Raw genomic sequence first — 12,031 nt, 5'->3', positions numbered from 1 at the left:
CTCACCTCTCCCGGGTGGGCACCCCGTAACTCACCTCACCCAGGTGGGAGTCGCCCAACGGTCCTTTTGTTTCTGGATTGGCAATTATGATCCGAACCCCTGGAAGTATCTATGTGGGCAAGGAGAACATTCTCGTCAGTGGAGAGAGGGAGATGCTACACTCCAATCAGCCTTGACCTTGCCTTCATGCCACATGCCTGTTTTCCTTTTCTAAAACTGTTTAGAAAGTGGTATGGCTTTAAATCAAAATTACATACCACAGCATGACATAATTACTATGTGACAATTGCATCTTATTGCAATTATTACTACGGTGATAGAGCCTGCGTTAATGTGATCTTAAATTAAAAATCTGAATAAAAACAGGATAAATGATGTAACTCAGCCTGACGCTTGCAAAACAGGAATCTTCAGGTATTTCAATTAATTTTCCACTTATGTTTAACATTGTGCGTGACATCATGGGACGCTAATGTGGAGGAAGGGGTGAGGTCTGCAGTAGGTACTGAATTAAGGAGGTCACGGATCAAGTTTTCTGAGATGAGCGTGGACTAAAAGCACAGGTGGGCACGGCACAGTGCAGTGGCGGGAGGAAGGAAGAGCCGGCACATCCCAGCATGTTCTGACTTGAATGCCCGTCCAGCTCTCCACCTTGGTTAGGCTTCCACACCCTCCTGCAGGTCACTGTCTTGTATCAGAATGCTCATATCAAGCATCTCCCTCTTAACGGAAGTTTGGCTTGGAAACATTCTGAATTTCACTAACACCACATGCATGTGGCAGCAAAAGCTGGTTCTGCAAATTTAGAAAACAGCCCGTGTTGGTTCAGCTACTGGGAAGGGTTGAGATTCGGCAAAACATCGGTGGTGAGAAGTCCTGTCCCGTCCCTCGACGTGTAATGTGGTGGCTCCGGTCTGATGTGTAATGTGGTGGCTCTGGTCCCTCGTCCTGCTAACGGCTGGCTTGGGGCAGGCAAGCACAGCGTCCTACCGTTAGAACCAACTGAGTACTAGAACTCTACCTGGTGCTCATGTGGACGGAGATTACAAAAGGTCCAGAAGTGACACGAGGCACTTCTGGAATTACGTCAAGTGAGGCCAAAAACAGGAAAAAGAAGTCTTCACTTAGGTGTAAGTGAAGAGGTCTTGCCCTCTGACGCGAATAAAAAACATACCCACAGTGGCAGAAACTACTCTGTCCCGTGACCGCCCTTCTTCGTCTACTTTCACAGCAATCGGCACTGGGTTTTTAGTTAGGCCCATGGATATTCAGAACCGATACAACATTTCCAACCTTTCTCTCCGTCAGTGTGGCCGTGTGACCAGATTCTGGACAGCGGTACTGAAGTGTGTATAAGGTAGCTTAGGAGCCTTCGCTGAGGTCTGCACCTTTAGTTTCCCTTTCCTGCTTCTGCAGCTGCGGCTGCTGGAATGTGGAAGCAATGGCTAGGGTGGGAGCAGCCACTTCTGACCCTGAGGCACCCTGGGAATGGGATCCATGCAAAGCAAAACAAGACAGAAGATGGCAGGGCCCCTGGAGTTTTCATGATGTCTTTTATGTGAGAGGAAAGAAAAATCTAGGGGCGCCTGGGTGGCTCAGTCGTTAAGCGTCTGCCTGCAGCTCAGGTCATGATCCCAGGGTCCTGGGATCGAGTTCCTACATCGGGCTCCCTGCTCCGTGGGAAGCCTGCTTCTCCCTCCCCCACTCCTCCTGTGTTCCCTCTCTCACTGCATCTCTCTCTGTCAAATAAATAAATTCTTTAAAAATAAATCGTTTAAAAAATTTAAAAAAATCTAACTTGTTTAAAACACTGTTGTTTGTGCAGTTCCTGTACTCATGGCCAAACCTAGTCCTGAAATATTACATTTAAGAAAACTTTTTGGAGAAAATACTGTATAAAATACCTTTCTTAAAATGTCAAAGCCCATATGCGGAGACTCAAACTTACACAGAAATATATCTTTCTTCCTTCAATACTTACTTTTCCTGATTCCATGAGGGGCAAGCTATGAGGAGAGCCTCTTTCCACCAAGCGGACTCTGCAAACAGAAAAAGAAGGTATGATGACTTGGCTGTTTTTGAGCCTACGGTTCCCTTCCTCCATATTTAGCACCCGGTCGACGCCGGGTGGGTTGCTGGGGCATGTTCAGTCTGCTGGTGAGCACCGTCCAACACAAAGAGAGCTCAGAAATCAAAGTATTAGGTGGTCCGGCAGCAGACGGCGGCTGAGCTCTGGAGGGGAGATGGAGAGAGACACGGGACAGGCCACAGAGGCCACGTCCCAGTCACCAAGCCTGCACAACAGCTGGGAAAATGATTCTGCATCGAGAGGAACCAGGACTCAACTCAGCACTTGCAGAAAAGGAAAGGAGTAAGCATGACACCATAGCTCTGAACCGGCTGCAGGCCGTGGGGACCGCACTGCCCAGGGCTGAGGCGCTTGTGAAGCCTCGGCAGGGCCCAGGTCTGTGGCTGCAGAGAGAGTCTACCTTCTGACCCAGGTGCGTCCGAGCCCTGGAGGCAGGACTGGCCAACTCGGACAGCAAAACCTCGTTTCAGAAAAGAAACTCTTTTCCATTAAAAAAAATACTTATTGGTGATTAAATCTTAAGGACTGTGGGTGGTGACACCTGGGTGGCTTAGTCATTAAGCGTCTGCCTTCGGCTCCGGTCATGATCTCGGGTCCTGGGATGGAGCCCCGCATCGGGCTCGCTGCTCAGCGGGGAGTCTGCTTCTCCCTCTCCCGCTGCCCCTCCCCCTGCTCATGCTCTCTCTCTCAAATAAAATCTTAAAACAAACAAACAAACAAACAACTGCAGACGACATTGGTGCAGTCACAACCAGAGCGGGTTAAATCCTTCCCAGCTGTTTTTTTTAAATGCCTGGTTTTGCATCTTGGCCACTATAGGACTGCAGTGCTGTTCATTCATCTAAAAGGCAGTTTTTATTGGAAGAGTGCTTGAATCCTGTGGAGCAGGCGCTGGGGGCATGGAGAGGTGGCACGCTGTGTCTCCACGCCCGTGGGGAAGTGAAGCTCAGCACGCCCCAGCCACGCTCTGCATGATCACAGCGGCCCTCCTCCTAACTAGTAAGGACTCTGAAGACGGAAGGGGGCTGGAGGGGTGCTGCTGGGCACGTGGGGCTCCCACGCAGCCAGCCTTGGGTGTGGACCTCCTGTTGCTGCAGCTGAATCCTGGGGGTCGGGGCAGGACAGGGGGACTGACACCTTCTCTTTGGCAGCCCTGGGGAGGGAGGGAGAGCACCCGAGCGGTGGCAGCGGTAATCTGATGATGTGGAAGAACTCACTATTCCAATTTTGGGTTAGATGATAACCACTAGGGTCACTGGTGTTTGTCTCAAGGAAGACTTGATGCTGACGGCAGCAGACGAGGGGTCAATCCAAGAAAAACGGCCTAGATCCCATGCACTATGGGAACGGTTCTAGAATATGCCATTGGGCTTAATGACGTTAACCTTCAGAAGTTAACACACCAGGTGCATTACTCCAGAATTGTAAGAGACACACCCGCTCAGGACCCAGGGAGGCTGCGTTAGGACTAATGGCCCCCATCGCAACAGCACTGAGAACCTGTGGGCTTTGCCTTGTCGCACTTGTAGACAGACGTGGTGCTCACGCTGGGTCGGGAGGCTGGGACCGCGACACTGAGCTAGCGCCGGGCTCGTCCGAACGGCTGGGTGAAGTGGACACGCCTCTGTCCAGCAGCTGGCTGCCCAACTGTGGCGTCTGGATATTCGCCATTTGCTACAGATGGAGAAAGCCACGGGGATGTGGGGCCAAACTGGGCGGACAGTTAGGAGTGGGTGGGCTGAAGGAGAAAGGGCCGAGCAGGCCCACTGCGTGGCCCGGTCCCTGCGTGAGCAGGGCTGCTGTGTCTGGGGGTACCCAGCGGGCCAGCAACCAGGACAGGCACCCCCCACAGGCCAGGGAGTCGGGCTGGGGAGCAAAACTGAGCCAAAAATGAGGGCTGTTTCAGACACACTTCCGCTCTGCCGGCTGTCCATGCGTAGCGACCGCTATTTTAGGGTGTTGGAAAGCCCTGCCGGGCATTTTGGACGTATCAAGCAGCTCTGACCACTGCATTAGGACTGTGAGGATGTCAGAAAGGGCATCCCGGTGTCAAGGGTGGAACCAGAAAACGAGGGGCAACGTCCCTGGACGCTGGCGTCTGGTGCCCAGGACCCGCTCTCCCTGCCTGCAGGCTTCTCCCCAGGCCCACGCCTGGCCCATCTGAGGGGAGGGCACAAAGGCACGGTTCTCCCTCAGCGAGCGGGGTCCTGGCCGGTGCCTGCCTCCCCGAACAGATGACTCCTCTGGCCTCTTCCTGCTCGAAGAGATTCCTTGTGATTACTTGTGCCCTGTCCTTCCCTGTCCGACTCTCAGAGAAAGGAGGGATCTCATCTCACATGAGGAAGAAAGGAGGCTCCACCGTGAGGAAGGTCTTCTGTGTCAGGGTGGAAACGGTGTACTGGTCTCCCTAGGGAGCAGCAATAGGGTGCTGGCACTGCTCACGGTGGGTCCCACACGAAAAGGCTACAAATGCCACAGAAGACTGCCCTTCATCCACATGAGAAGAAAAATATCCCGAGAGTGAAATGAAAATGAAAAAGAACCAAACCAAACCAAACCCTGCTTAAACAAGAAGGCAAAGCTGGCCAGCGTGGGGTCCGAGGGCATCCAGCGGGCACCTGCCCTGCGGCCCGTGGCCGTGTGCTGCCACGGGCACTGCTCTCTCCCTACGGTTTGCAAGGTTGCGGCCACACGACAGCACATGGGAGGCGTTGCAGGGACAGGCCCTCCGCCAGCGAGCGGGCCTGGCTCTGTCCCACAGGGACGCGGAGCGGAGAACACAATCCTGTCTTCCGAGAGAGGACAGACAGCCTACAGCAGAGACCCTCTCGGGAGGACTCAGACGGACGCGGCAGAATCCATCCGACATGAGGCAGGAGCCGATGAAACCCGCCAACTCTGGGCCAGGGACGTTCCGCCCCTGCTCTGGCTGCTCTCATGTCCATTCCTGCAGACCGAGCCGGCTCCCCGGGTCCTGAGTAAAACCCCCTCCCCAGCCGACGCGGATGCTCGCCAGCGCACGAGCGTGCTTGGGGCGCTGGCTGTCCCGTCCCCCTCTAACCTGGCCATGCTCCTGTTGGGGAGAGCCCGGCCTCATCTCGGACATGCCTAAATTCAAGTGCAAACCCTGGGCTTCTGAAAACATGTTTTTCCACCTAGGCTGTCTTAATGACTTGAAGTTTAGGCTTTTGCTAGAAAAGAGACAGCAAGGAACACAGGTAATGTGGGGGAGATTTATGATTCCTGATAAAATCCCTACCTCGTGCTCTGTCCTCGGGCTGTTCTTACCCCGACCCGAGCTTCACCCGGAAAGGCAACAGACCATCGGGCTGATGCCAAGGGGCTGCCGACGCAGGGCTGTTGCAGTGAGAGGTCCGTTTGCAAAGGGTTCCTTCCTCGTCAGGACTTCCTCCTGCCGTGCGGGACGGGGTGGGAGCACTACCACAGGCTCACCAGCTCTCCAACATGCTCGCCCCCCTCCTCCACCTGACACGGGGCTGTGGACCATGAGTCTCGCCCCGCGGACAGGAGCACCTTGCCCTCCTGGGGCCAGGCCCGCTGATGCTGCCCTACACCCACTGTCACCCACTGGCTCAGGAGACACGAAACAACCCAGACATCACACCATCTGCCCCAGTACGAGTGAAGGCGTGCATCACGGCCGCTGTCAGGAGCATTCTGATGGGGGACCTGTCCCTGCTGGTCACGCTGCTGCCCAGCCCTGGCCTCCTGGCAGTCGCTCGCGACCTGGGGGCGAGCACCATCTACACCTTCAATCGCCACAGCCCGCTCTGCTACACCAGACGCAGAGGAGGAGACAGGACCCAGAGTCGTCCGTCCGTGTGAAAAAGAGCTTCTGTGCAGCCCCCCTCCCGGCCCATGCCCCGGACGCGCTGCTAGAAACCAGCCTGGGCTTTCACTTAAACGTTCTTCCAAAAAGTCTGGAGCATCTAACATGCTGAACGTAACACAATAAAGCCATTGGCATGAGAAGTTGTTTAAAGTCCCAGAAGACGGAGGGGAAATCCCCAACGACGGGGTGTGTGTGACGGCTCCACAGACGTGGGTCTCCACTGTAGGTGCTGTGGCTGAACGTCGCCCTCAGCCCGCCGGCGGCTGAGGCACAGGGAGGAAAATGAGACAAAGTTTACTGTCCAAGTCTGGCACTTAATGGCGTGCTGTTCCCTGTGCTGCTGGGGAAGCGTATCCGAGGACGTACGAGGGACATCATGGTCACGGCCCCGAAGCAGGTGCAGAACAGAACGCACCGAAAGCAGCATGGTCTCTAAGGGAAGCTCGTCCCTGGAGTCAGCCCTTGAGAACAGCGGTGGGTTACACGCGGGCCAGCAGCCCCGTGGTGTCGCAGGGGCCCCAAACCGGGGGAAATCGCCCCAAGACCAGCGATGACAGGCAGAAGAGGAGAGCATGCTTACCTAACATAACCACTGTGCAAAGAGAATGCCTACGTGCATCTGTTGCCTCTTCTCTTAGAAAATTGAGGACCTAACACGCTCTTGCCCCGCAGCACCCCTCCCTCCAAATCCCGACACTTGCGTTGCTCCTCGTCTTTCCCTCAGGCTGGAGGGAGCCCTGCACCCTTTTCTTCCTGTTGGCGTCTGTTTGTGGACACCCGACCAAGGGTGTGGGCCAAGCCCTGTGTCCATTCATAAGATTCTGATGCAAATTCATTCAAATTAAATTTAGGAAAAACACGTTTTTCAGACATCCGGGCTTTTCCTTTTAACTTGTAGCATTTATTTTTAGGGCAGTTTTATTTTTTAAGATTTTATTTGAGAGAGTGAACTAGAGAGGGGGAGGGAGAGAGTGCGCAAGTGTGCATGAGCAGGGAGCCTGATGCAGGACTCGATCCCAGGACCCTGAGACCATGATCTGAGCCGAAGGCAGACGCTTCACCGACAACCCCCCAGGAGCCCCAGGACAGTTTAAGATTCACAGAGAACCTGAACGCAGAGTGCAGACCCACCAGGCTCCTGGCAATAACCACAGTCCTGGACACACAAGCCTGAGTGTTAGAATGGGAGGGACGTCCGCTGCAGCTAAGGGGCCGCACCAATACATTTCTGTCAACTTGAGTCCAAACTTCATATTTGGCTAATGACCTTCCTCTGCATCCCACAGAGTATTTGGCCCTCACGTCTCCACAGGCATTCTAGGCTGCTGCAGTTGCTCACACCTTCTGTTTTAATGACCGTGATAGCTGTGAGGGGACGGGCGAGCTGCTCTGGGGGACCATCTGGTACTCCTCCCAGGGTGGGACAGCGGTTGTGAGTTTGGGGAGGAAGACCACAGAGGTGAAGCCCTTCTCAGCATGTCCAGCCAAGGGCATGTACTCAAACGAGGCATCCCTCTGTGCTGACCCAGACCTCCATCCCAAGAGGCTGTTTGTCCGGTCTCTCCATTAGCACGACCCCCACCCCTTTCCACACCTCAAGGCTGGGACTGGCAGTGTCCTCCCAGGATGACAAACAGCCGATCCATCTACGGAGACGTCCGGCAGAGCTCCGTGCCGAGAGCACAGGGCAACATGGAGCACCCCTCGGGGTGTTCTGGAGTTTGCTTCTACCCTGGGTTCCACTGGACACCCTGTTCCCTTCTACATGGATCCGTGTCTGCCAAAAATAGTTGGGAGTTGTGTCTGCTACCTCCCACCAGAAGGTCTTTATGAATGCACACCTCCTTTCCCTTGAGAACAGAAAGACCTGAAAAATAACTTCTGGACTTGATATGTTACGAGTATCGTTTCTCTGAAAGTAATTTCAAAATTGTAGAAAACTTAAAAAATGAAAAGAGTACAAAGAACACTTCCAATATCCCTTAGTCAGGTTCACCTACTGTTAACATTTTATTCCACTTGCTTAATCACGTGTGCACTCTCTGTCCTGCTCTCTCTCTCTCTCACACACACACACGTCCTTCTGAAGATGGGCGGGACGCTGCATCCATCGTGACCCTTTACTGCTCAGTATTTCATCAAGCATTTCCTACGAGGAGGGATATTCTCACGCATAATCAAAGCACGGCAATCAGCGTCAGTGACGTAACGCCGATCTGAGCCCCGACTGCGGTTCTGTCCATCAGCCCGACGACGGCTGCAAGAGCATTGCCCCCCTCATGTCGAGGACCCGCTGAGCACCAGCTTTTGCATTTGGTTGTCACATCTCTTTAGCTTCTATTACTGAAGACCATTTCCGAAGCTTTTCTGTCTTTACGAAATCGACATTTAAAAAGAATACAGCCCCTGCCTTTTAAAAATATCACTTAGGGGCACCTGGGTGGCTCAGTCAGTTAAGCATCCGACTCTTGACCTCAGTCCAGGTCTTGATCTCAGGGCTGTGAGTTCAAGCCCCACACTGGGCTCCATGCCCAGCATGGTCCCTACTTAAAAAAATAAATAAGACATAAAAACATCATTTGAAACCACTTTACTCAAAATGAATCAAAGACCCTAAATGCAAAAGTTAAAAGTATAAAAATGTTATGAGAAAACATAGGGCAAAAGCTTCACAATATCGGATTTGTTAAAAAACCAACCAACCAACCAACCAACCAACCAACCCACCCAAAAAACCTCAGCTAGGACACCAGAGCACAGGCAGCAAAAGATGGATAGATTGGATCACATCCAAATGAGAAACTGTGCCATGGATGGTGTCAAAAGAACAAAAGGCATTCATGGGACGGGAGAAAATATTTGCAAGTCATATATCGGAGAAAGAACTTGTATCCAGAACTTATAAAGAATTCTTAACACTCAAAAATAAAACAATTTGATTAAAAATGGGCAAAGGACTTGAACAGACATTTATTCAAAAGAGATATATGAATGGCCAATAAGCACATAAGAGGCTCGATATCACTTGTCATCAGAGAAATGCAAATCAGAACCACAATGAGATACCACCTCACCCCCGTTAGGATGGCTACTATCAAAAAACCCAAAACAACAGATGTTGGCAAGGATGCCAAGAAAGGGGAACCTCGTGCACTGTTGGTGGGAATGCAAACTGGTGCAGCCACTGTGGAAACCAGTATGGAGGTTCCTCAAGAAGTTAAAAATAGAGCTACCCTGTGATCCAGCAACTGCACTTCTGGGTATATACCTGAAAAATGTGAAAGCAGAGGCTAGAAGAGAGAGTTCTATGCCCATGTGCACAGCAGCAGGAAGGGTGAAGCAATCCAGGTGTCCATCAATGGATGAACGGGTAAGCAGAATGTGGTCCATCCGTACAATGGAATATTACTCAGCCCTAAAAAGAAGGAATTCTCACACATGCTCCAACATGGATGGGCCCTGAGGACATGTGGGGGAATGTGATAAAGAAGACGGGACCACTGGTTGACCCGCGAGCTGGACCTGGGCATTCAGAGGCTGCTCACTCCTCCCCTGTCCTCGGAACGTGGGCTCCAAGTGCCCTTCTGCTCCCTGAGGCTACTCCAGGGACACAGCCCTGACCTGGTGACATGGTGTTGAGAACACACCTGCACAGTCCATGTGACAGAGCCCAGTTAGGGCCCCTTGTAACTTGTAAGATCTGGTGGGCAGGTGCGGGGGGATCCTCCTGTCTTACTGCCGCCCAAGACAAGCAGCGCGTGCAAGTTCCCTTCGCTTCTTAAAGCTGCCACCCGCCCCCATGGAGGGGCAGCCCCTTTCTTCAGGCCACTTCTGGGCTGCACACCTGCAGAACAGCATATGCTCAGGAGAATAAGCCGGTCGCAGAAGGACAAACCCTGTAAGATTCCACTTATGAGGTCCGTGGAGTAGTCAAGTTCACGAAGACAGAACGTAGAATGGGGGGTGCCAGGGGCTGGGGCGGGGGAGTTAGTGTTTGATGGGGACAGCGTTTCGGTTTGGGAAGATGTGGAAGCTCTGTGGACGGTGGCAGGGACGGCCGCCCACCAATGAATGTGCTGAACGCCACGGAACTGTGCATCTAATGGTGGTAAGATGGTAAACTCTGTGTTGTGTGTGTTTACTCAGCTAAAATTTAATCGTTTAGACATTATTACTTTGGGGTTCTCTAACATTTCCTCATGCCTGACCCGAAGGGCTGAGGGAATGTCACGTTGTTCTCGTGGGGTCCCCTCCGGAGGCCCATCAGTCCACCCGTTCCCTTCAGGTTTGTTTCTGGGCTTGTCGATTCTTTGTCCGTTCTGCAGAACATTCCAGCACACGACCCCGGCATGCCCGTTTGCAGCATCCTGTTACGTGGCAGGGGACACGCGGTGCAGGAGGAGGTCACACGTTGCTTCAATACACAGACCACGACTAAGTCCCATAAGGCAGAAGCCACGCCGTCCCTTTGTGCTGCCCGTCACACACGCAGCCCTGAGCCCCGCCCCTGTGGTCCCCTGTGGTCCCCTGTGCCAGCCCCGGGCCACAGTCGGGCCCAAGCCCGAGCAGGCGGCCAGCACTTCTCCACAAGAGGACTCTCCAAGAGTAAGTTTACTTAAGCAGAGATGCTTCCCTTTGAGGGAAAAGTATCTAGGATTCATTTCTTTTAAAATGACGTTCACTTTCTAATGATGGCTGGGTATGACAGCCACATGGGCAAGAATTAGCTGGCTGCCCTTGGCTTTGCTAAGACCCTATAATCAAATGGCATTCGTAGGGTTTTGTGGTGGTGATTCTGTTAACGGCGGGAACAGAGTAAGTCACCAGGACACAGAAAGAGAAGCTGAAATGTGCTGACCAGCTGGAAGAGGGTCCTCACAGACTTGTGCTGTCCTCTTCTCTCTGTACCCACCCAATCACACTCTGGGCCGCTTCATTCAAAACCGCGACGTGTGTGTGCACAACACCAGAATGAGGAGGGAAGAGAGAACAAGAAGATGATGGGACAGCCTTTCCAACCGCGCAGCTGGTCGGAGGGAGCAGGTGCGCAGGCAGAACAGGCACTCCGTCTGGCTGATGCCACCAGCCCACGGCGGGGGAGCTGCTGAACCCCTTCTCCTTCTCGGGGCCTGAGTCCTGACCCCACATGAGACACTGCAGAACCCCCCAAAGCCAGCAGGATTGGATTTCCTGCACAGCGTGCCGGGAAGGGCTCATGTTGCTCTGGCCATGTGCGCACATGTCAGGACAAGAAATCAGGGACCGTGTCCACCTTCCTCTGGAAAGATCAATGTATAATCAATGTATGAGGCGGCAATCTGCAGAGGGAGCCTTCCCCCAGGGAACACATGGGGCATGAACCAGATCGCTCTACTGTCAGAGAACACGCCTCACTCATAACGTGGTGGCCGTGAGAACACAGCGAGCGTCTGATTTTAGGGAAGGGGGCCCAGATGTCGCAAATGAAAATACAAGATGCTTGGTTAAATGTGAATTTCAGATCAACACTAGTACTTTTTAAAGTGCACATTTACCCACGCATATTTGGGACATACTTGCACTAGGAAAATGATGCCTCTTGTATCTGAAACTCAAATTCAACTGGCTGTCCTGTAGTTTATCTGCAGCTCCAATTTAGAGGATTTGGTAGAGGTCTTTGCGATAAGATTTAATGAATAAACCAGTGGGGCAAAAACTATCCAGTCAATACGTTTTTATTCTTATTTATTTAAATTTGATCTTTACTGAGAAGAGACCACAGAACAATTTCTCAGTAGAGCCTCAAATGTTCTAGAAAAGGAAGGAACACTTAGTCAAAACTCCACAAATGTTTGAATTGGGAAGGGGACTCAGATACATCCCCCAAGCATTCAGAACCAGGTGGGGAAGGGGGGGGCCTGAAACGAGTGAGGGCCGGGCTGAGAGGCTCAATGACGTGGTCTGAGGTCACACAGCCAGCTGGTGGCAGAGCTGTGACCGGTGCCCGCATCAGCGCCTCTGCGGCTCTTACTTCTCTAGGGATCTCTTGACAGGACAGCAGGTGTCAGAATGAGGTGCAAAGATCAGAAACAGGTGATGGGTTTGAAAGG

The 12,031-nt window shown here is 52.7% G+C and overlaps 1 protein-coding gene across 1 annotated transcript in view; it reads right to left on the bottom strand.

Annotated features, from left to right (window-relative positions):
* Positions 1-12,031, bottom strand: part of DIP2C (disco interacting protein 2 homolog C) — a 281,152-nt gene that overhangs the window by 9,459 nt on the left and 259,662 nt on the right. The window contains exons 36-37 of the mRNA XM_073879852.1: positions 1,982-2,039; positions 35-109 (exon numbers count right to left, since the gene is read on the bottom strand). Of these exons, the coding sequence (XP_073735953.1) occupies positions 35-109; positions 1,982-2,039 (133 nt within the window). The remainder of the gene's footprint in view (positions 1-34; positions 110-1,981; positions 2,040-12,031) is intronic.

This window comes from Callorhinus ursinus, unplaced genomic scaffold (assembly GCF_003265705.2).
Source record: "Callorhinus ursinus isolate GAN/ISIS: 27379988/994484 unplaced genomic scaffold, GSC_fseal_2.0 scaffold36, whole genome shotgun sequence".
Taxonomy (NCBI): domain Eukaryota; kingdom Metazoa; phylum Chordata; class Mammalia; order Carnivora; family Otariidae; genus Callorhinus; species Callorhinus ursinus.
The sequence above is the reverse complement of the archived record's forward strand: the minus strand, read 5'-3'. Positions and strand labels throughout refer to the sequence as shown.